The sequence below is a fragment of the Mytilus edulis genome, chromosome 3, assembly GCF_963676685.1.
Source record: "Mytilus edulis chromosome 3, xbMytEdul2.2, whole genome shotgun sequence".
NCBI classification, from domain to species: domain Eukaryota; kingdom Metazoa; phylum Mollusca; class Bivalvia; order Mytilida; family Mytilidae; genus Mytilus; species Mytilus edulis.
This window is the reverse complement of record NC_092346.1, coordinates 47649241-47674081: the sequence shown is the minus strand read 5'-3', so window position 1 is coordinate 47674081 and position 24841 is coordinate 47649241. Positions and strand designations below refer to the sequence as shown.

The window sequence follows — 24841 nt, the reverse complement described above, 5'->3', positions numbered from 1 at the left end:
TCATCATATTTCAAACCTAAGCATTTTGTCCCTGTTATGAACGCATACATATATGACAATAGTAGTTTGGACTTGGAATAAATTTCTAATGTATACATGTATGGGATCTTAATTTGAGATTTGTTAAAGGTCATCATATAAGATATTTTGCAATGAATAACGAAAAAGAATAAAACTGATATACATTTTGCTATCTGTGTAATATAATATGGAAGGAGTAAAACAACCTTTTTCTTTTTGTCAAGCCTTCGACTTTTATCGAAAAATCGAGACATAGCAATCCTACATTCCGTCGTCAACGTCCACAAATATTCACTTGTGGTTAAAGTTTTTGAAATTTTGATAACTTTCTTACACTATCCTGGATTTCTACCAAACTTGGACAGAAGCTTGTTTATGATCATAAGATAGTATCCAGAAGTAAATTGTTTGTAAAAGAAAAATCCTATTTTCCCGTATTTTACTTATAAATGGACAAACATGTACATCTTTATATTTCAATTGCATTAGACTTGAGATCGCAAAACTTGGCTATCAAATTATACGCTTTTCAAACGAAACCATCTTTTTATCACTTTTTATTCTTCAAACATTTTAACAACAATAACAAGCAATCAATATTTAAACAATGACAACATTAAATAAAACCATTATTTTGTCAAAGCAAATAGACGAAGCATTATGAAGGCAAGGCGCTACATATATTTCTTTGTGGCATATAAGCATATCATATTTACACTGCAGCAGTTTAAAGAGAACTAAATTACAAGGTTTGACAAATTTAACGATCGCTTTGATAGTCCCATAAATATATTTTATTGATCTATTGAATTGTTCATATAAGGACAACTGAAAGAATTGCATGTCAGTAGGCCTGAATACAATAGTATTTTTACTTGCATAGATTTTTCATAATGAAATTGTGTTGTTTAGTATATCAGTACTTCAAATTTTAAATTTTGATTGCAATTTTCTCTTGAATAGTATTTGATTGATACGTGATATTGAGATCTAAAGTTTTTGTACATGTAAATGAACACAAAGATTTTAGAAATCAACTGTTCCTATTCTGAAAAACTGAAAGGACAGCATATATTTCTTCCTTGCCATCAGGAGATATGACGATTTGTTCTCCCTCGAATATTTCATATTTGATGACTTTTCGATGGTGCGCAAATCTTCATAATCTCCCTACAGCTAACTTAAGAGAATGATTGTTTTTTTTTTATTCCTCTTCTTATTATGTTTTACTTTCTAATCATAGATATATCATTTACCTACAATTTTCCGTATCCTTACTGTTTTCAATGTTTGTTGTAATATTTCAAACTGGAATATGTCAATCTGTGACCAAATTAATCAATCATCTATCATTATGCTTGTATTCAAAATTCAAAATGAGGCATACGGAACTATTTAAGGAAAAACCCTTAATCAAAACAACACTATAATGAATATGGGATAATTCAAAATCAAATTAATATTTTACGACAAATCCCAAGCAATTACATTACTGCAATAATTCTTGAAAATCTGGAATTCATTCAAACAGTCTAAAACTGAACATTCGGATGTGTTCTTGACGGATTTGGATTATAATGACTATTTGAGTTTGAATAGTTTGAACCAGGCCTGCCATGTATTCGGTTAAACGTAGAATCGTGGTTATAGCTTTTCGACACCGGAGTACTATATACTGAAGGATCATGGTAATTGTCACGTGATCTTCTGGGCGATTCCTGTTGGGTATCCCTTCTCCTTATTATCTCAACTTCTGCTTCAACATCTAAAACTGGATCAAAATGATCATTCTTATTCGACAAATAAATTACTGGATATGTTATTTCTTGGTGCGTTAGAGGCTTAAATGTTTGCCATCTGAATTCGATATTTCCTTTGATTCGGCATGGAAAATAAACTTCAATGACAGTCTTTAATAAAGTAGCTGCAGCTAAAATTTCTACATCCGTTGCCCATTCTCGAGGTCTTCGCATACTAGTTAAATACTGATTCATGCCTCCTCGACTTAGCAAAAAAGTTCGATATAATTCCGGATTTTCTCCAACATGTTTAGTGATAAGCTCACGAACGCGTATGTGTTCGTGCTCTGATCCAATTATACACATGCTTATGGCACGAAAAAAGCAATTTCCATCCCCTTGAACTGAAATAGTCTCCTTTGGGGCGGTTCTATCGTAAAAGTTTTTCATATGTCCAAACCTAAAGCTTTTTATAACTTTTATTTTGAATTGTTCGGCTTTTTCATTTTTCCATACCTCTGTAATGGGATAGAATGTCCTCAAAGAACCTCTATCATCTTCTATTTTCTTCTTTGATGTATAATAGTCCTCATTGTTATCCTTTAACCTTGTCCGATCAACTGTAGCATCATAACTGGTCCTTCCAGCAGTGGCCCTTAACGAGTCTATGCTAGAATCAAATGTAGATTTGCGAGGAGATCTAAATCCAAAAGGGTTATTCATTTCTGTTCTGGATGCAAAAAGGTCATTGTTGATCTCATTAAGTCTCGTCCGATCGACCGCAGCGTCGTAACTGGTCCTTCCTGTATTTGCCTTGAACGTGTCTATATCGGCTTCAAAAGTAGAAGTTTTTCGAGGTGATTTAAATCCAAAAATGTTATTCATACTACATGTTCTTGTTAGCCATTACCGCATTTCGTTGGATAACTGGAAATGAAAAAAAAATGTTTACAAATTATGATCGAAGTTTAATTGTAAGGTTCATATTAAACCCAATAAGTTTGTTTGTAAATAAGTATAATGAGGGTGTTTTATAAAGTCTGACATAACATGGTCCTTGCTACTTGTACAACAGTGCAACTATATATGTATTTCGTACCAGTAAGGAATCTGCAGTAACTGACTGGATTTCAGAAAAAACTTTGACAGAATCCTTATTCATATGGTCGTTTCTCTCAGCAAAACGCGAATTTTAAATCAAAAGAATTGTTGATCCTTTTCGACTATCAAATATTCAACTTTTCTTTTCAAATTTCGGTTTTTAAAATAATTTGGATTCCAGCATCGCAGAAGAGATGGATAGAATTATGTTGTCGAAAAGCTTATCTGGTGCAATAAATAAGTTATATATAATTAACTGTTATGTGTGTAATTGCTACCAAAAGGAGACACATCTCGAGAGCTTTTCGTCAGCGTATAAGCTCAGTAGTTCGTTACTGCATAAAACTACATAGTAGTGTTCTATTAAAATTAACTGTTGTTAAGCTAAGAAAATCACTTAAATTAAGGAATGCACGTATCTCTCATGCCTAGCTCTTTCCATTTCCCCCAGATTTGGCAATACATGTAGGTTTTAATAATATCGGTACTTTTTCAAACGTTTTGATCATATCGGTTCTTTTTCAAACGTTTTGGCCTAGCTCAAAGACATCACTGAAAAGACTGCGATGATTTTTGTCGTATTGCGATCTGGTACAGTAAAATTGATAATCGTTCTTGTGATAAGAGTGAGTTTATAAGTCTATAGATACTAAGATGAATTTTGGATGCATTGTACCAGCTTCAGGTTTTACATGCATATCATAGACTGATTTGTCTAGTGTTGGTAAAAGGAAGCAGTTTGTGTTAAGTCGAGAAAGGAGTCTCCATGTTTTCCGCTCTTATGTCGGATTATTGTCTCTTTGACAAATTCACCATTTCCATTCTATATATAGCATGAGCATGTGCCTCCCATTGTGGAACTACCGATTGTGCACATTCGGCTTTGTTTTAGATGTTAAATTAAGAATGTAAATGTGGAATGCGCCAAAGAGACAACAACCCGACCAAAGAGCAGAAAACTGTCCAAGGCTGACAATGAGTCTTAAAAAAAGTGAGAAAATCGCGAATCAGAAGCGGGATTGAACTGGCTCCTAAACACAAATGTGTACTCGTTCAGTAAAAATGGACGTCACACTAAACTAATAAACATTATCATTTGTTGTTAATCAGTTGCCGTGAGAGAATGTGTAGAGACAAGAACGAAATAGCACTTCATAACTGTACGGTGAACGAAAATTATATATTTCTTGTCTACAAGCTTTAATTGTAAATTATGGTTTGCTGGAGTGCACCCATCGATAAAAATCACAATCATAGTCAAGACTTCATTTATTCTGTTTGTTCTTAATCTAAGAGTGTGACCCATAAAATGAGCATAACAATGTCGTTGCTGTGATGTTCCCCTATTACCAAAATGAGACCGTTGACTTTTGGTAAGTTTGATGTTTGCTGTTTGTATCTTTTGATAATATATGCATGCGTGTAACCGTTTTCTGTTTCTGCTTTTCTAAACGGACAAGCGTTCATTGTACATGATGAAGGTTTTCATAAGCACATATTGTACTCGAGGAAATTGGTATCATGCTTTTTGTTTTACGGCAGTTGGATCAGATCACTGCTTATAGACTTAAAGTCCATAATGGTACACAATCAATCGCTTGAGCTCTGACATAATTGGAAAAAGAGGGACCAAAGATACCAAAGGGACAGTCAAACTCATAAATCTAAAACAAACTGACAACGCCATGGCTAAAAATGAAAAAGACAAACAGAAAAACAATAGTACACATGACACAACATAGAAAACTAAAGAATAAACAACACGAACCCCACCAAAAACTAGGGGTGATCTCAGGTGCTCCAGAAGGGTAAGCAGATCCTGCTCCACATGTGGCACCCGTCGGGTTGCTTATGTGATTACAAATCCGGTAAATAGTCTAATTCGGTAGGTCACATTCATGAAAGGGAAGGGGATTGTAGTTACGACGTAAAGAACATAGAAAGTATATACACAATTTAGTCCTGGTATCTATGATGAGTTTATTTACTGAAACAATTCTGACTGCGACAAACATAATCGACTAATATAAAAATCTAGCAACTGTACCGTGACAAACTCCTGTAAAAATTTGGTATTTGGCAGCACGAACTCCCGTACAAAAAGACATTTATATCTGGTGTTAAAAATGATTACAAATATACTGAATATGAACACATTAGTGATGTAGCAAATACTTTGTACTATTCAAAATCAAATACATTTCTTTAAATCCAACATGTCCAATGTTGTAACCATCTAGCCGGCTTTAAAATACGAGGGTCTGGGACCTTATTCTCTATCTTCATGTTATTTATCCCCTATTTTCTCTATTCTGTACATATTTTTCCTTTTATTCCGTATTTATTGCCTATTATTCTGTATTTCGTGGTCCCATCCAGACCCTCCTATAGTTACATGTATAGATCCTTTTTATACTTATATATATGAAATATATGAAGAGCTCAAATGTAGCATTGGGGTCCATTCGAATGTAACTTAGTCTAACATTAGATGTGCATCTCAATAGCCATGACAACCCCGTCTGATAATCATGATCTAGGTAGAACACCAACATATAATCAACGTTAAAAGATAGTATCTCAGAAAAAAACGTTAGAAAGGATTTAATGATGAGGATTGACTTGTAGCAACCAATTTGAATAAAGCGAAACTAAAATGCACCTAACTTTAGTACACGATATAGAATTGATATTTAAACATACTTACATGTATAATGTAAAGTCCGTTATTGTGATGTTATGTCATGTTGTGTTATTTTGACAACCATATCGAAATTCTTTAAATTTCAGGAATGACGATAAACACAACTATTAAATTCAAATTTCGTGTGTTGCCACTTCAGTTTAATATCTACAAAGACACTGGTATGGTGTTGAAAGTGCTTCCGCTGACTGCGCAGACGATTTAAATTTGAAAAGATATGCTTAGACATGACTTTCAAAGGAATTTAAGTCTATATTCTTAATGACATTGTTTTAATACCTATTTCATACCTGAATAGTATCGATCAATAAATCAATTTATGTAACAATTACGGTACTCTTTAAACTAATATTAGGTTAACCTGTTATAAGCTGACGATAAAAGGTTTTATTTTAGGCTATTTAAAGTAATATAAATGACTTTTAACCGACTGTCGATAGTTTTCCGGAATTAGGTTGAAGTCCGAATCCGTCGATTCACTTTCTATTTACAAATTCCAAGATGTCAGCCCCCATAAGTCACATTATTTTCGATGTCGATGGTCTTTTACTGGGTATGAAATATAAATTGTAAACAGCAAAAGTTTTATCTGAAAATATGTCTTATTTATAATATTATGACAATGATTTATAATATTTTTCTCTAACTGTAAAGGGCCTTTGAATTGAAGCTATTGAGCTACAAATGTGAAACCAGGATGTCGTGACTTTTGACCCCCTAAATGCTAAAACTTAAAAAAGAGAAGTGTTTTTATATTGAATCCTATACTCGCCATAGCACTTTACTGATTTGCCTCTTATCTTAAATAAAATAGCTGTCGCATTTTAAAATGACAATACTTCTTATATGCAAGTTATGGTCCTTGTGATATTTTTTGATGGTTCAACAATAACCAGGAAACTGCTTGATATTTCTGGGAATAAGATGATGTAATACTGCTAGGCTTAGGCCACACATCAAACATTTAGGTTCGCTCAAACCAACCCAAAGGTAGAGACAATGGGTAGGTAGGTAGGCTTTTTATTTTTTTTATTTTGACAAAGAGAAAATGAAGTGTCAGATGTTTTTAAGTCTGTGTGAATGATGCTGATCTGATTAAAAAAATCTTTTTCAAATCAAGGCAATAAAAGATTTTGAGTAGGCAGTTCATTTCTGGGTAGGTAGGGTTAGCATGGTTAGGGCAAACATATATGCATGTATTCTTTTTTATGGCCTTAGATTTATGAAAAATCCCTCCCTTTTACTAAAATTAAAATGAATTTAATTACTCCAGAAACAACATGTTTGTGTGTTGAACGCAAGTTAATTGTCTTACCATTGAGGTTAGAATTTTCAGGTAATTTGGTAATCTATATAAATAGGGTGCACTATTAATTCACCATTCTGCCTCTGAATAAGGTATGTGAAGGACCAAACCAGTCAGGCTATGGACTACCATCAGGAGCTGTTAATTATGTGTGATCGTGGTCATGCTATATTTATTTTTGAAAAAAGATGGTTTTTTTCAAATTTTTGTGTGCACCAGGATGTTACTTGAATACAAATTAATTATTTATAGAATGCATTTAAAAGACAAACATTATGAAATCAGAACATGGAATTTCATCAAACATGATGAAATCAAAGCAAGGCATTTCATCAGAAAGAGACAAAAAGTGAATCTTATAAATTCCACTTCATTTTTGATAATTAAGTAGTCATAAGTAGGAGATCTATTAATTCACCTAATCCAAGATGTCTGCTTCCTTTAACCACATAATTTTTGATGTTGATGGGCTTCTACTAGGTATGTTTGATTTATATCAGGTACATTTTGTACATTCTATAAAAGTATACGTATATATAATTTTTTTCATTTTATCCATCAAGAAAAATTGCTGTCTGAAATAACATGACTTACATGTATCATACATGTACAAGTTTCAACATTATCATTTAAAATTATTTTACCATGATATTTTACCTATCAGAATGAGAATATCACTTGCCCAAATTTTGTACTTGCTTAGAAAGTTTGTGAACTGCGATCAAATTGGCATCAATTATATATGCACAGCTTAAGGAAAGTTGTATTTGAAATGAGAGTACACTGTATTTTCAGAAGATATTGAGAAAATAAAGGAAAGTCCATCTACGCATGTTTTACAGTCATGAAAGTAAAAATTACCTATTCAAGTACCGTGTATATAAACTATTAGTATCTTTTTTGTTTGATGACTTTAGTTTTCAATATGTCACGAGATTGACAAATGAAAAAATACAAAATATTTATTATTATTTTTTTTTCATTTCAGATACAGAAAGGCTGTATACACAGATAACACAAGACATTGTATCCAAATATGGCAAGAATTTTACCTGGGCAATCAAAAGTCGACAGATGGGGAAGAAAGAAACTGAGGCATCTAAGATAATAATTGGTACGTATATATTATACTTTATGTTTTAGTTTCAAGTCAATTTAGTTAGTAATAATAAGTTTTTTTTTTCATGTTAAAGAGGATAGGCTAATTAACATGATTAAGTTTTATAGTAATGTTATCTTTTTGGAAGATAGGTTTGTTAATTTAGAATTTTAACTATAACAACAATTTTCAGCTTATTAAACAATAGAGTAAAATAATTGTATAATTGGATCATACAAATGCATTTACCAGTATACATGTACATTTTTGTAAACCGGGCAAAGGTTTGTAAACCATGGTAATGTTTTATATCTATTTCAGATGAATTAGAATTACCTTTAACAGTTGAAGAATATCTAGCTTTGGCACACAAGGAGCAAGAAGTATTATTTCCAAAAGTTGATTTCATGCCAGGTATATAACAGAAAATATATGATAACTAGAGGCTCTAAAGAGCCTGTGTCGCTCACCTTGGTCTATGTGCATATTAAACAAAGGACACAAATGGATTCATGACAAAATTCTATTTTGGTGATGGTGATGTGTTTGAAGTTCTTACTTTACTGAACGATTTTGCTTCTTACAATTATATCTATAATGAACATTGCCCATTAGTAACAGAGAACTATATTTGGTAAAAATTTACATAAATTTACCAAATTAATGAAAATTGTTAAAAATTGACTATAAAGGACAATAACTCCTTAAGGGGTCAATTGACCATTTAGGTCATGTTGACTTATTTGTAGATCTTACTTTGCTGAACATTATTGCTGTTTACAGTTTATCGCTATCTATAATAGTATTCAAGATAACCAAAAACGGCAAAATTTCTTTAAAAATTACCAATTGGAGGGCAGCAACCCAACAACCAGTTGTCCAATTCATCTGAAAAATTCAGGGCAGATAGATATTGACTTGATTAACAATTTAACTTCTTGTCAGATTTGCTCTAGATGCTTTGGTTTCATAGTTATAAGCCAAAAACTGCATTTTACCCCTATGTTCTATTTTTAGCCGTGGCGGCCATCTTGGTTGAATGGCCAGGTCATCGGACACATTTTTCAAACTAGATACCCCAAAGATGATTGTGGCCTAGTAGTTTCAGTGGAGATTTTGTAAAAGATTACTTAGATTTTTGAAAAATGGTTAAAGATTGACTATAAAGGGCAATAACTCCTAAAGGGGTCAACTGACCATTTCGGTCATGTTGACTTATTTGTAGATCTTACTTTGCTGAACATTATTGCTGTTTACAATTTATCTCTATCTTTAATAATATTCAAGATAATAACCAAAAACAGCAAAATTTCCTCAAAATTACCAATTCAGGGGCAGCAACCCAACAACCGATTGACCGATTCATCTGAAAATTTCAGGGCAGATAGATCTTGACCTGATAAACATTTTTATCCCATGTCAGATTTCCTCAAAATGCTTTGGTTTTTGAGTTATAAGCCAAAAACTGCATTTTACCCCTATGTTCTATTTTTAGCGGTGGCGGCCATCTTGGTTGGTTGACCAGGTCACGCCACACATTTTTTAAACTAGATACCCCAAAGATGATTGTGGCCAAGTTTGGATTAATTTGGCCCAGTAGTTTCAGAGGAGAAGATTTTTGTAAAAGATTACTTTAATTTACGAAAAATGGTTAAAAATTGACTATAAAGGGCAATAACTCCTAAACGGGTCAACTGACCATTTTGGTCATGTTGACTTATTTGTAGATCTTACTTTGCTGAACATTATTGCTGTTTACAGTTTATCTCTATCTATAATAATATTCAAGATAATAACCAAAAACAGCAAAATTTCCTCAAAATTACCAATTCAGGGGCAGCAACCCAACAACCGATTGACCGATTCATCTGAAAATTTCAGGGCAGATAGATCTTGACCTGATAAACATTTTTTATCCCATGTCAGATTTCCTCAAAATGCTTTGGTTTTTGAGTTATAAGCCAAAAACTGCATTTTACCCCTTTGTTCTATTTTTAGCCGAGGCGGCCATCTTGGTTGGTTGACCAGGTCACGCCACACATTTTTTAAACCAATTACCCCAAAGATGATTGTGGCCAAGTTTGGATTAATTTGGCCCAGTAGTTTCAGTGGAGAAGATTTTTGTAAAAGATTACTTTAATTAACGAAAAATGGTTAAAAATTGACTATAAAGGGCAATAACTCCTAAACGGGTCAACTGACCATTTTGGTCATGTTGACTTATTTGTAGATCTTACTTTGCTGAACATTATTGCTGTTTACAGTTTATCTCTATCTATAATAATATTCAAGATAATAACCAAAAACAGCAAAATTTCCTCAAAATTACCAATTCAGGGGCAGCAACCCAACAACCGATTGACCGATTCATCTGAAAATTTCAGGGCAGATAGATCTTGACCTGATAAACATATTTACCCCATGTCAGATTTGCTCTAAATGCTTTGGTTTTTGAGTTATAAGCCAAAAACTGCATTTTACCCCCATGTTCTATTTTTAGCCGTGGCGGCCATCTTGGTTGGTTGACCGGGTCACGCCACACATTTTTTAAACTAGATACCCCAATGATGATTGTGGCCAAGTTTGGTTTGATTTGGCCCAGTAGTTTCAGAGGAGAAGATTTTTGTAAAAGTTAACGACGACGGACGACGACGACGGACGACGGACGACAGACGACGGACGACGGACGACGACGACGGACGCCGGACGCAAAGTGATGGGAATAGCTCACTTGGCCCTTCGGGCCAGGTGAGCTAAAAATATAAAGTATTATTCCCAACTCTAAACATGGGGCTTAATTGCAACCACCTTGTCAGTCATCCATCTGCCTGCTTATCCTACAAAATATAAGTATTTTTTTTCACAGACATCTCTGTATTTACATGTAGAACTATTTTATGTTTGGTCAGCAGCTTGACAGTAATGTCAAATGAGTTGTTCTATGTGATCCTTTTTAGGACCTGTCAAATACCTACTACCTGCTTACCCATACTTTAAATTAAAAACTTTTGTTTTGCGTTGCTACTGAAGAGAATGAATCTATATTTTGTCATTAGCTAAACTGCGATTAGTTGTAAAGTGTTAGCACTTATTTGATCCATCAGATACACACACAATTGTTTGCTGATACTTTGAGTTATTCAATATGCTGAATGAACTTAAAATATGTTGTGACACTTTTCTCAGAAACTTCTGAACTTAATCACTTCTTACATGTCTTATATGGTGGAAATAGCCTCATTTTGAGATCTTGTCATCAATTTTCTTAGAGTTTTACTCAAAAATGTTTTACTTCAATATTATCTTTTACACATATCCATTATTTTGAAATCTTTATGTTTTTGAGTATTTGCAATTTCAAGGGCCAAATTAAGACTCTTAAATGTATCATTCTCCTATTTTGCACAATAATATCTTTACAAATAAAGTAATTTTATGATGTTTTAGCAAGTTAAAAAGGTTTTCTATCACAACTTTACAACACTAGAGTTGGTAACATTGTAACTTACAGATAAACTAGGATAGGTAAAATTGTATCTTACAAGTGCTATTTTATTTTTTAAAAATAGGTGCAGAAAAATTGGTGAGACATTTCCACAAACACAACATTCCCATTGCCATAGCAACTGGATCAAGTCAACATTTGATGGATCTTAAGACCAAAAATCACAAAGATTTCTTCAGTTTGTTCTTACATTCTGTGGTAAGCACAGATGATCCAGAGGTAAAACATGGTAAACCAGCTCCTGATATATTCCGTATATGTGCTAAAAGATTCAAAGAAAATCCTATCCCTGAAAAGGTATGTGCATATGGTTGTACTTCAGTTACTTTTTCTGGCCTATGATACAACTAGGTGCCTTCATTCAATATTTACAGATTTAATTTAAAGGTTTTTTCATTGACCTATCTTTTATACTTTGTGTTATTAACATATTAATATAGGTTTTTAAAATATCATATTATAGAGAAAAAAAACCCACATTATTATGTAAAACTGAGGAAATAAAAATGATGTTTGAAAATCCATAATGACCTGTTCATTGTTATTTTCACAAATGAAGAAATTGTTTAGTGTGTAAAACAAAAATCTTAAATTTTCTTAAATGTAGTCTAATATTTAATACCAATATCTTTATATTTTAAGGTGTTGGTGTTTGAAGATGCACCCAATGGTGTAGATGCAGCTCATGCAGCAGGGATGAGGTGTGTATGGGTACCACACGAAGAACAAGATAGAAATACACATAAAGATAAATGTTCCTTAGTGTTAGACTCCCTAGAACATTTCGTGCCAGAACATTTTGGCCTACCACCTTTTGATTTTTTATGATTGTAGGACTTTTATAGGGTAATTTTGTGCAATTTATGTAGGAGAATATAATTTAATTTGATTTAATTTATTTTTAATTAAGCTGTTTAAATCTATGTGAGCCATTGTCATTACTTAGCATTTACATAGACAATAACTGTTTAGTGTCTTTGAATATTAGCTGTATTTGTACGAAACTAAGAAACAGGTGTAATGTGAGCTTCAGCAAGCTATTACTCTAGTTTTCAGACCAGAATAATTGACCTTTTCATAAATATTGGCACAAATGATTTTAGTATGTAATCAAACATTGAAAAATTTGTAAAAAGAGGGGTCCATGAACTTGTATTCAAGTTAAACTAGTCTCAATGATAAAAATCATTCGAAAAATACCAGTTCATATTTCCTGGATATGTCACAGTTTGAGGTTGTCAAAAAATTTACCTTATGTTAGCAATATCATGAACTCCCCTGTAACTGTATCATATGCCCTTAACACCTCAATCAAGTTTTGAACAGCCTTTTGCAATATTATTTTTTTTGAAAACCATTATATCCATGTAGCAATATCTTGAAAATTGTTGTTTGAAATGCAAAATGTGAAATAAACTGTGATAATTATTTTATAATAAAGGAATAGTAATTAAATCTACGTTTTGAATATTAATTTGTACTGCCTCAACTAGTAGTGTTTTAATAAAAGGTAGGTGGCATTATATTATTTGAAGTCAAATCCTGTTCAAAACTTCTCCTGTGTGTGTAGATTGTTTAGGTTTGAAATAAAAAATGCTTTTATAAGATGATAAACTAAGGCAACCATACATGCAGTTGTTTATAAATATTTAAATCTTACAAATAGATTATGAAAGCAAATCAAGGTTACAAATACAAACCAAGGGCTTTGAGTGTTCCTGGTGATTGTAAATCTAGAAAAATGGTTTCAGATGCTTCAAATTTATCGAAAAGTCAAAAAACAACAATATCAAAACTCCAAGAAAAAATCAAAACAGAACTTTTTGTATCAAATGGAAAAATCAAAAGTCGTGCATCTGTATATTTACTAATCGGATAGCTAAGCTAACATTTTTCAGAACTATTATTAATTACAGTTTTGTGCCTTTTGAAACAGTGATTTAAGCTTAGAACCGCAAATTAAAACAAATCTTATTAAATGAGGCTAAGGAAGCAATCAATAGCTTTGTTTACTGCAAATAAGATGTTTCTTTATGAGAGACAGTACGCTAAAAAAACAGACACTATTATAACCAAACGAAGCAAAAGCTATTAATAATTATACTAAACAACTGTACACGAAACTCTACATATACAACCAACGATTAGCAACAATAAAAAACCCAACTATTTAGGAACTCTACTATCAAACAGGGAAAACCTCATTTCAAAAAACCCTCTAGTTCAGTTTACTTTAAACATAGGTCAATAAGGTCTATATAGAAGTAACATTATAACATTCTAACACAGCTGTAAAATTCTTTTTGAAAAGATGGAATTTTCAATGTTTAAGTACAGTATTGTTTTCAAAGTATTCCATTTCTTTTAAGTAGGAGTATATTCCTAAAAAAGGGTTAAAGTGTAATTTTATGATTGTCATCGTCTAGTTATCATTGTACTCAGTGGTAAGTGATATAAAGTTTTCGACTGTGTGTGTTTTAGATAGTGTTAATAGTTATCAAAGGTACAGGGATTATAATTTAGTACGCCAGACAGTATTCGCAAGTGTGCTTTATTATTATTTTATCTTTATGTCTAGGCTCTGTACTGATTTTTAGTTTGTGTTATATTTAGCCGTTTCACCGTTGTTTTGTATATTGAAACGATTAGTTTAAGAAAAATATCATAAGCGGATTCCCTTATCTTTATATTAACGCAATTTCTGTTGTATTGTCTTGGTATTTTAGCTATAGTAAACTGTGAAGTCAATTATCACCAGTAAAAAGAACACAAAGATTGTACGCATACTCTACATCTGAATGAGCAAACTGATATTCAAATGGACACAATACAAAATACCATTAGACATCTATGCTATACATATTTTCTAAATCATATTGATTAAACAATATTGATAGATCAATCAACAGGGTATTATGATTAAGTTTTATTCTTCATACTTGTACTATCTTAAAATGTCATTTAAAAAAAAACATTTTTATCAAGTGTTCTACTATCTGTTTATATCAATAGAAACTTAAACTTAAATACATGATTTAGGATTGATTTCCATCAAAACAGTAGTTAAAGTAACTGCTTTGATCGAAATAGCGATATTTAAAGTACAGAATAAAACAAGAGCAGTGCCTTATTCAAATTAAGAAGATATACAAATAATATTATACATTTGAAATACATTATACATTTGAAATACAATCATTTAACACAGAGCATGTACATTTTCCCTTTTATGTTAATAAATAATTTAAATGTGACATTATCTAGTCTCCTAGTTACATGCTTGCTTGGCTCATATACAGTGACCTATAGTTGTTAATTTTTGTGTTATTTTGGTCTCTTGTGGAGAGTTGTCTCATTGACAATCATACCATATCTTCCTTTTTATATTTTCATTTTCTATAGATAAAGCTCAGAGCTAACACATATTTGTAGACAATCAAAACTTAATTGCTTTTGTTTACAAGATAATGTTAATACACATTTACTTTTAAAAAGGACACAGAAGGCAAAATAAAAAGGGGTAATTTGCAAAATTATCAGATGAACGATGCACATGAAATCGTTCAAAATTATTCAAATGTATTTGCACTGCAATCTGGAATTTTGCAATATAAGATTGTCGCTTATTTCCGTTTTCATTCAACGGCGTTGTTTCAAGAAGTATATCACCGAACTCAGTCCAGCTTTTTACTAAGCAGTTACTGTATTCTGCAAATTCTCATATTTCTTTAGGTACACAATTGTAGATTTTGACCTGTAAAATAAATACATATATAATATAATACAATAATGATAAATAGGAGACATATCGATTTTGAAAATAAAAATATTAAATATTATAAAGGAAACCAAAAAAAAAAAAAAAAAAGAAGAAAAAACATATTCACAGTTCTAAACTTTTTTCAAAAGAAAACCAATAACTTTTATAATGTAAATCTACCGCACATATAGATATTTGTATGTTTTGTTTGTTTTATGTAAAAAGTAGAATACTTGTTTTTGATTTATTGTAACTGCCTAGACAGACATAAATTTGTTTTAGTCACATTTCATATATACTTGGCAAATTTATAATTATTTATGGTAATTTATATGCCTGGGAGGAGACAATACTTTCTTTGTTAGTAAACAACATTATTTCGTGTCGTCAGATGTCACAAAAGACATACTAATCAGGTAAAATATTATGCATGAAATATAGATTAAGGTTTACAAATGATAATTATCTTAATGGAGGTATCAGTGTGGGTAAATAATAAACTTAAGGTTTCCTGGCTTGACCATATCAGGCTTCATTTTTTCCAGTTTTATGAACCGCATATTAAATATGAAATATATATTGCAGAAGTATATAATGCAAAAACGCTTACTTGATGAACATTTTTCGCTCTCTCTCATACGTTACATTATTTTTGTAAAGGTCTTTGACAGAAATCAAATGTCGCCTCGTCAATAAGTTACCATTACGTAAGCTATTTGACACGTTTTGGAGTTGGATTTCGTCATATTTCTATGAATGTTAATTGTATATTTAATTAAGTGTCTTAATTTCAGTTATCAATATAATATTTTCCCGTCAGACTTGATATAATTATGTAGATTAACCACGCCCTTAAAGATACTGAATAAGGGATTTACATGTAGTCTAACTTGTAACACATAGCTAAAGATCAAATCTATTCTACCTATTACTGCCTTATAAGAATTCCATAAATCTCGTTAGGGAAAATATTACCACCCATGTTAGAAATGACTCATTAAAGTAAAGCGCAAAATAGAAATGCATAAGAACGGCATTTAATTAAACTCATCATAGATACCAGGACTAAATTTTGTATATACGCCAGACGCGCATTTCGTCTACAAAAGACTCATCAGTGACGCTCGAATCCAAAAAAGTTAAAAAGGCCAAATAAAGTACGAAGTTGAAGAGCATTGAGGACCAAAATTCCTAAAAGTTTTGCCAAATCCAGCTAAGGTAATCTATGCCTGAGGTAGAAAAGCCTTAGTATTTCAAAAATTCTTAATTTTGTAAACAGTTAATTCATAAATATAACCATATCATTGATAATTCATGTCAGCACAAAAGTGCTGACTACTGGGCTAGTGAAACCCTCGGGGAAATAAATCTCCACCAGCAGTGGCAATGATGCAAGTAGACATTTGAATGCTGTTGTCAGTTTCTTTTCGACTAACTAGCTAGTATGAGTTTTGAATCATGTCGGTATCTTTCGCCTCTTTTTAAATCACACAATTATTTTGGCTTTGCTGTATTATGTACATCATTGACCTACTTATATTTTTATGTTTTTTTTGACACCACATTTGTTTTACAGTTACTGTCATGAATACGATGACCGATACGTTATGTCGGTATGTCAACTTACTAGCGAAATGTGTTAAAAGTCTTAGATCTTTTCCATCTAGTGAAGTGGTCTGAACTGTTATTTGATCGATTGTGACTATTCTAAATTTAGAAATTTTAGCTTTGTTTGAATTCACATGGGGGATGCATACATACCAGGAGAAGTTTACCATATCGACGCATCTGGTCTCGCTCTTTTTGTAGTTCAAGCGATTCATTAAGTTTTGTTTTTTTACTTTGATTTTTCATCATAATTAGAATTGGAACATATGCAGTTTGAAAATACTGGCATTGTTTCCCCTGATCAACCTTTTTGTTCTAGGCATTCATTTTCCTGTTTGAATGGTTTAACACTAGTCATTTATGGGTCATTGATGGTGCCCTTTATAGCTTGCTGTTCGATGTTAGCCCAGGCTCCGTGTTGAAGCCCGCACTCTGAGATATAATGGTTTACTTTTACAAATTGTAACCTGGATGGAGAGAAGTCTCATTGGCACTCATACCTCATCTTCTTAGATCTATTTCAAATGTTATCTGATTCTGACATATCCATATAAAAACTTAACATGTATCCTTATTTTTATAAAATTGAGAAAGGAAATGGGGAATGTGTCAAATCGAAAACAACCAGACCATAGAGCAGAGAACAGCCGAAGGCAACCAATGGGTCTTCAATGTAGCGAGAACCTCCCACACCCGTAGGCGACCTTCAGCTGGCCCCTAAAAAAATACGTATACTAGTACAGTTATAATGGACGTCATACTAAACTCCGAATTATACACAATTAAGAAACTAAAATTAAAAATCATACAAGACTATCAAAGGTCAGAGGCTCCTGACTTGGGACAGGCGCAATTACAATGAATTATAATTTTGTACATGAGAAGTGCGTTACGGGTAGACCAGAATCAATGGCGGCGCTAGAATAAGTTTGACGCTGAAATCAACATGATAGGGGGCTTTAATATTCAGTTACTTACGTCATCCAAGAAACCTTTGAAATATCCATATCTTTCGCAGTGTCCAAACATCATTTCCGCTGAACGTATTTCAACATTTCCTATTTAATAAGAGAATTATCATAAGTAACAATACTTAAACGTTATGCATATTTTAAATATTTACAAAGTAAATGTGTTAGCTCTTCATGGGAAAAGAACGACAATGAACAACAATCTTGAACAAAAAAAAAATGAAGATTATAAAAACAAAACAATTAAGACTAAGGAGCATGAATTTCGCTGATTGAAACGAAGCAAAAACCTCTAATAATCAATGTAAGAATAGCATATTTCAGGAGTTGTAACGACTGTGATACTCAGGTCAAGAAAAGAAACTCGGTGATATATCGTAACAAAGAAAAGAGGTCGCTGTCACCTTTGATATCAAGTTGAACTGACAAGATGATACAAACAATATCAACGAAACCTTTAGTTGATGACACTTTCCTTCCATTTCCATGATTCATGCAAATCATCCGTATAGATTATATTCAACCCCTTTATTAGATAATTTTGCCACAAAAAGGAAAACAGATTCACGTATGGGAGTTTCGACTTACAAATATTGTCTTACTAATGAGTGATCACAAATCAGGAGACAATGTGATGTCAGTTTAAAAGATGCTTTGTTAGAATCACAATGTTGTTGTATCAGGACCTAAACAAATATATGTATAAGCGTCGGACACTTTTAATAAAGTCTTTACGTTCAACATTATTTGAGGTAAGAAGCGCAAATTCTTGTGTTAACAATGGAGATGATAAATGCTTAATACTTGATTTGATTACATGTACTTCAGTATCAGTTTTGCTTTCTCGTATTAACATTATTGATTTATATCTGATTCAGAAATTAGGTGAAGTTAGTTTCACAGCAACTTTGAATCCAAAGTTTATTTGATTAAACAAATAGATGTAAGGATTGAAAAAGATGTCGCGTTGATTATTGGATTTATTTAACAATATATGATTTGTTATATGGACACTTTTACAATATTGCATCTTCTTATATAAATAAATCCATGATCTCTTGTTAAGTCTTAAAGTGTCTCTGGAGGTATTTGTTAAATATCTTTTATTGTTCAATGCGGCACACGATATGCTTTTGAGAGTTCAGACATTCAAATCTCCAGTTTTAATTATTATTCCGAAGACTCGATGGTTAAGCAGTATGCGAATTTTCATAATTTTTTGATGTTCTTGTTATTTGTACGATTTCCGAACTCCCTGTCACATGTTAAATGTTGTCATGCTCTTTAATTCAATCATTTACCTTCTTTATCGTGTTTTTGTTCTGTGATGATCTTTCCAATTGGTTTGAAAAAAATGTTAGGGACAGTTCTGTTTACTAAAAAATCTTATTTGTCATAAATAAGCATTATTCGTGACACACGCTTACATGTATATGTTTTCTGCACCGTTTAATATTTGCTGTATGGAATGTACGTAGAGAAACGCTTTGTGTAATTTATAGTGAAGAAATGACTTCTGTTATAAAGTACGAACAATTATTTGCTCCGAGAAACGTGATCATTTTTGTATATTTTTCGTATTGTTGAAACTGCTTTTAGTTTGCCGTTCATTATACCTATTCGATTTAAATTGCTTAGAATGTGAATTCTTTTTTACATTCCATACTTTGATACTTCTTTATTATCGAAGACCGAGAATTTACCTCTGGATATCTTTATTATGGTAAATGTTGCTTCAAATATTCTGCTTTAATACTTTAACTTTAGATTATTAATAAATCCATATAATTACCATTAACAGATTCTCTTTTTTCTAAACCATTTACTTTTCCTGTCAAATGTTCTCCGTCATACGAGTATATAACATCATTCCATTCCATTGGCTGTAAAATATACAAATAGTTGTACTGCAGCAAAGTTACTCATTGTATATACAATACAAAGTGCAATCAACAATATATAAACCAACCAAATAAGTGAAAAAGGTTGACGAGAACAATAACTTAACCCTTTAACTGTAGAGCATAGGATTTTTGTCAGTCACTTCAACATTTAAATATAAAAGTAACTTTTGTAACTATGACTTCTTTAACTTGAACATTTCAATGAAATATTTGTCACGAAACGGTCGTTTTGCACAAAGTTATGCATTAAATTAATACTGGACATATCATTACCTAAAAAAAGGTTTTGATTAAGTAAAGGTGCGTATATCATATATTTCAATACATTTATATGTTATATGCATTTCAAATGGACATGTATACCTTTAAGAGTTAATTGGAACAATAATTAATCATAAGAATAGAATGAAAGTACATCTTATATACCCAACATGTGTATCGATATTTACTAGTTATAAACATTTTCGGATTTTACAAACAGAACTAAATATGATAATTTGAAAGATTTGCTCCGATTGCGTTGAAAAAATCAACGTCATGACCACACACATTTCTCAATTCTAAGGAAAACTTGTACAACGAAGTTAGGTTATGACTATATTTCAAGTTACAGCAAACTACACGTCTTAATCTGGTTTCTAAAATGAAACGTTTTATAACTTAAAAATGATTTAAAACAAGACTTATTACTCCAGACAAGATGAATTAATCACGTATGAAATCCGAGTCTAGCAAAGACGGAAAAGGTGACGAAGTACTACATTGTAAGTTCTTATAACTTACATGTTTTTGAATTTATAAGTATATCTAATACAAATGCATTAATTTGTAATAAACAAAACGTCTAATTGGTTGTCTTATTTATCAGATCATTTTTCAGATCCCGTTTTGCATTTCCTCAAATCAAATTCGTACTCAAATCACTTGCAAGCACAGAATATTTTGAAATATTAAGTATTGGAACAAAGGGAAAGCAATTGTCACCAAATGTCAGTGGGTGTGAATGAAGGCAATTTCCATTAAAGCGTGGTTAACTGGAATAGGTTTGAAGGTGAGACAAACAAACCACAAACGAACCATTATAAACAGAACATTTGGCAAGAGAATTTGATTAATGCAATTTAGACACAAAAACGTGTTATTGTTATACAACATTACAATCTGATCGTGTTAAAAATTAGCAACTCATTTTACAAAAAAATTTTTTTTTCGAGAAGTATTCTCTCAGTCATGAACATTTCAGTAAAAGAATCAATTTTCGTAATTTTTTTTTAAATGAAAAATGCCCTAGGACTGTTTTAATTATTTGACACATCAGATACCATACTTGACATTATGAAAAGTAGCAAAATTAATACCAAACCCCTTATGAGGGTTTATTAATCCATTTAAAGGCACTTTTGTAGACAATGTAATCCCTTGTCTCTATAATGACCGTTTTAATTACACCAGTCCTATTAACAGTACTTTTATACCAAACATAAAATATACTTTACATTGCATTTGTCAAAAATAAATGTTGTATGAATACCGTATTGTTTAAACATAAAATGATGTATGACATTTTTTATTATTGCTGGACAATCTTTGATTGCAAACAGTACTTAACATTTTCTTTACAACTGACACAATTATACATACTTTAAAAACAAAATCATACTAGGAGTCATATTATAGCAAATGTCTCGAATGCCTTTGATTCGTTATTGTATAATTAGCTTAGTAAAACTTGAATGGAATCCTATGTTTTTCAAGAAGACATACATTTGTATTTTGAATTAAACTGTATATGTGTTTACAGGCAAACCTGCTTAAGAAACCACCTGTATTAAGCTAAAACCTGTGTTATAAGACCATCAATATTAGATCTCTCTGTAAAGTATTTCATATAGATTGAACCTGTATTAAAAGACCACCTGTCTTATGAGACCACTTTTTTGCTCTCCCTTGAGTGGTCTCTTAATACAGGTTTCACTGTAGAACTATTCTATCACATTAAAAGCATCTACGACTTACGTTTATTTTGAAAGTCAGGAATTTTATTTCAGATTCTGTTGTTTTCACAAAGAATGTCAAGACATCTGCAAAGCTGTTCAAGATAACACCGAAAGAAGGTTCTTCTTGTCCTGTTCCACAGTTTGTGATGAGAGGATGAGGTTTACTCCTTGATTTAGCCTCCGACTTGAACCTGAATTTCAAAGTCATTGCATGCTGGAAGTCAAAGTTTGTATATCTCCATATAATGATTCTGCTTGCACCATTGAAATAGGCCAAGTCGCTTAGCGATACAACACCTTCTACTCCACATGGTATTTCATTTGAGGATAAGTCCACGACAGCTCCTTTGTTAAAATCCATGAATACTTCCGGTTTACAACCTTAAGAAAGAAAATCTATAATCATTTTGATGGAGGATCTCACATAAATATTAGTAGTGAGTGGACAATGTTTCTGTTGCCCGTAAAAAAAATGTGTCTCAGCTACAAGAATAGTCAATAGTCAGAAGATCTAAGATACGATATACGATATGTCAGTCTTCTATCCATGAAGTATATGTATGCATATTTATAAATAGAACAATTCTCATCTATGAATGAAATGGGGTACGATTGTCTATGAGAAATCTCTCTACAAAAGACCAAAATGACACAGAAATGAACAGATATAGGTCACCATACGGCCTAAAAAAATGTGCGAAGCCAAATGCGTCGAACATTACGGTGAAAAGTATACAGCCGCTAAAAGTATCTTTTTTATCATACCAAATAAAGCGTATAATTTGGTGACTAAGTATACTCTAATATTGAAATGATTTCAACACTTACCTTCAGGTTGATATCCAATATTAATTGAGCATTCACATGTATCTTGGTCGTATGCTGTTCCGAGTGCACACCTCCGTTTAATCCATCCATTATCTTTTACCTTTTCCATAAAAAACTTTTTATTGAGAGAATGTGGTTTATACGGACATTTGTTTTTCCTACTGAATAAAGAATCTTTTAAATAAGACTTGTCTTTACTGATTAATCCAAGTGCTATATTTAAAAGCGTGTTTTCCCGCTTTAAAATATTTGTTAATTGCTCTATCGATGGCTGCTTGTTTTTGATAATCTGTTTTCTATTTTTTTTCTTTTGTTTTAACTTATTTATTCTATTCTGTAGAATGAAAGAGCCACCGTTTAAATTTGGTCGGTTCCAAGGCTGCATGAAAACATCAGATAATAAAATTGAGGATCCTGCCACATTGAAGCTATCTTTAAAGTCATTTGATAACGAATTAGATTGTGTTTTCATGTCACGCCATATATTTTGAGGTAGGAATTCATGAACAACTCTCCCATTAAAACCTAAATCGGATGGGCTTGGTTTTAATTTTGTCTTATATACGATTGTATCTGTAATGATTGAGGACTTCACTGGTGGCGGAGCTACAGATGTTGGTATAGTTTTAACGATCTCTGTTGCTTGAAATGGAGGCAGTGTTGCCGGAAATGGAGACACTGTTATTTTTGATGTGTTTGCTCGAACTTGTGTAGGTTGTACAATCTCAGCATTTCTCATACTAAAAAAAGCTTTAGTAGCTGGCTTTGTTGCAGAGAGCGGAACAAATTCCACTGTTTCTGTTGTGGCTACGGTGCTTGTTTGAATGTCACGTCCCTTTAAGGGCGACGGTGTTTGAATGTCACGTCCCATTAGTGGCGACGGTGTTTGAATGTCACGTCCCATTAGTGGCGACAGTGTTTGAATTTCACGTCCCGTTAGGGGCGACGATGTTTGAATGTCACGTCCCGTTAGTGGCGACAGTGTTTGAATGTCACGTCCCGTTAGTGGCGACAGTGTTTGAATGTCACGTCCCATTAGTGATGAAGGTAAGGATGAATCTCTTAATAAGCTTTCAGGTATTAATGATCCAATATCCATAGGATGGTCTTTGAATAAATCTAATGAATTAAGATCTGGAAGTGCATCTGAAACGACAAGCATTAATGATAGAATTGAAACACATATATGAGTAATGTATTAGTAATTGTAGCTTTTCTCTTGCCGATATTACTGTTGTATACAATGATAGCAACAACACATTGTCATAACGCTTTTTAAAGAATTCAAGGTAAAGGGTACTTAAAAATCTTTGGCTATAAGACGTTGAAAAAAGTTGCGATTAAAATGATTGATATGAAATTGTTTTATGAATATTCGAGGTCAGTAGTTATCAAAGGTACCAGGATTATAATTTAGTTCGCCAGACGCGCGCTTCATCTACATAAGACGCTCAGATCAAAATATTTATAAATCCAAACAAGTACAAAGTTGAAAAGAATTGAAGACCCAAAATTCCAAAACGTTGTGCCAAATACGGCTACGGTAATCTATTCCTGGGATAAGAACGTCCTTAGTTTTTCGAAAAATTCAAAGTTTTATAACAAGAAATTTATAAAGATGACCATATAATTGACATTCATGTCAACACCGAAGTGCTGACTACGAAGCGATTTGCTAATAATTTGCAATAAAACAAACGCATTACATTAGAAAAAAATATAAGAATGAAACACGAATAATAAAGAAATAAAAAAAATATGTAACTTACCTCTTTGAGCATTGCAGATAATTATAAATAAGAAAACTAAATACGTTGATGTGGACAAAAACTCCATTCCTGTATTATGTTAAAAGTAGGTATGCTACTAAAACTATCTTTCGAAGTATTCACGGACATGCATTCTTCTTGAAATTCAAATTAACAAAGGCAAATGCTAAATTAAACTAAATTTTTAATTACACTTCGTGATGTGTGGACTAGTCAAATTAATTTCATGACCTACAACGTCATTTAATTTTACCATCTACACCCATGCCGAAAAAATAATTAATCACTGATGCTAATTAGGGTTTTAATTTCTTTACGTTTGCATGTCAAAATGTATTTAGAATTGTAATTTACATACTTTTTGTTAGTAAAATATACTGTTAAAATTACCGAACAACGTACTAAATTATTTATATGAAAACAATTTCCAATAAAATGACATTTTTAATATGATAAAAGATTTCGTAATACGTTCGTTATTTGATAAATAATACAACTCAATGAGATATATTTTAATTAAATTTTCTTT

The 24841-nt window shown here is 32.1% G+C and overlaps 3 protein-coding genes across 6 annotated transcripts; 1 reads left to right on the top strand and 2 right to left on the bottom strand.

Moving 5' to 3' along the window:
- Positions 1-563: 563 nt before the first annotated feature.
- Positions 564-5769, bottom strand: LOC139516669 (uncharacterized). 3 transcript variants are annotated; one of them, XR_011662997.1, is made up of 3 exons: positions 5569-5765; positions 1124-2687; positions 564-1058 (listed from the first exon to the last, which is right to left on the bottom strand). XR_011662997.1 is itself a non-coding variant. In XM_071306892.1 (2 exons), exon 2 carries the CDS (start codon positions 2643-2645, stop codon positions 1554-1556), a length of 1092 nt encoding a protein of 363 aa, XP_071162993.1. In that variant the 5' UTR covers positions 2646-2687; positions 5569-5769; the 3' UTR covers positions 564-1553. The 3 variants fall into 3 exon arrangements, 2 of the variants coding, with proteins under 2 accessions (XP_071162993.1, XP_071162994.1); XM_071306892.1 differs by having other exon boundaries at positions 564-2687; positions 5569-5769; XM_071306893.1 differs by having other exon boundaries at positions 564-2687; positions 5565-5765.
- Positions 5770-6000: 231 nt separating this feature from the next.
- Positions 6001-12930, top strand: LOC139516668 (pseudouridine-5'-phosphatase-like). 2 transcript variants are annotated; one of them, XM_071306890.1, is made up of 5 exons: positions 6001-6118; positions 7860-7985; positions 8292-8384; positions 11540-11772; positions 12118-12930. In XM_071306890.1, the coding sequence occupies exons 1-5, from the start codon at positions 6067-6069 to the stop codon at positions 12301-12303; spliced, it is 690 nt and encodes a 229-aa protein (XP_071162991.1). In that variant the 5' UTR covers positions 6001-6066; the 3' UTR covers positions 12304-12930. The 2 variants fall into 2 exon arrangements, with proteins under 2 accessions (XP_071162991.1, XP_071162992.1); XM_071306891.1 differs by lacking the exon at positions 6001-6118 and adding an exon at positions 7217-7351.
- A 1458-nt stretch (positions 12931-14388) lies between these two features.
- On the bottom strand, positions 14389-24498 carry LOC139516667 (asparagine-rich protein-like). Its single transcript, XM_071306889.1, has 6 exons — positions 24313-24498; positions 22544-23689; positions 21735-22096; positions 19607-19697; positions 17822-17901; positions 14389-15229 (listed from the first exon to the last, which is right to left on the bottom strand). Exons 1-6 carry the CDS (start codon positions 24377-24379, stop codon positions 15194-15196), a joined length of 1782 nt encoding a protein of 593 aa, XP_071162990.1. The 5' UTR covers positions 24380-24498; the 3' UTR covers positions 14389-15193.
- Positions 24499-24841: the final 343 nt, after the last annotated feature.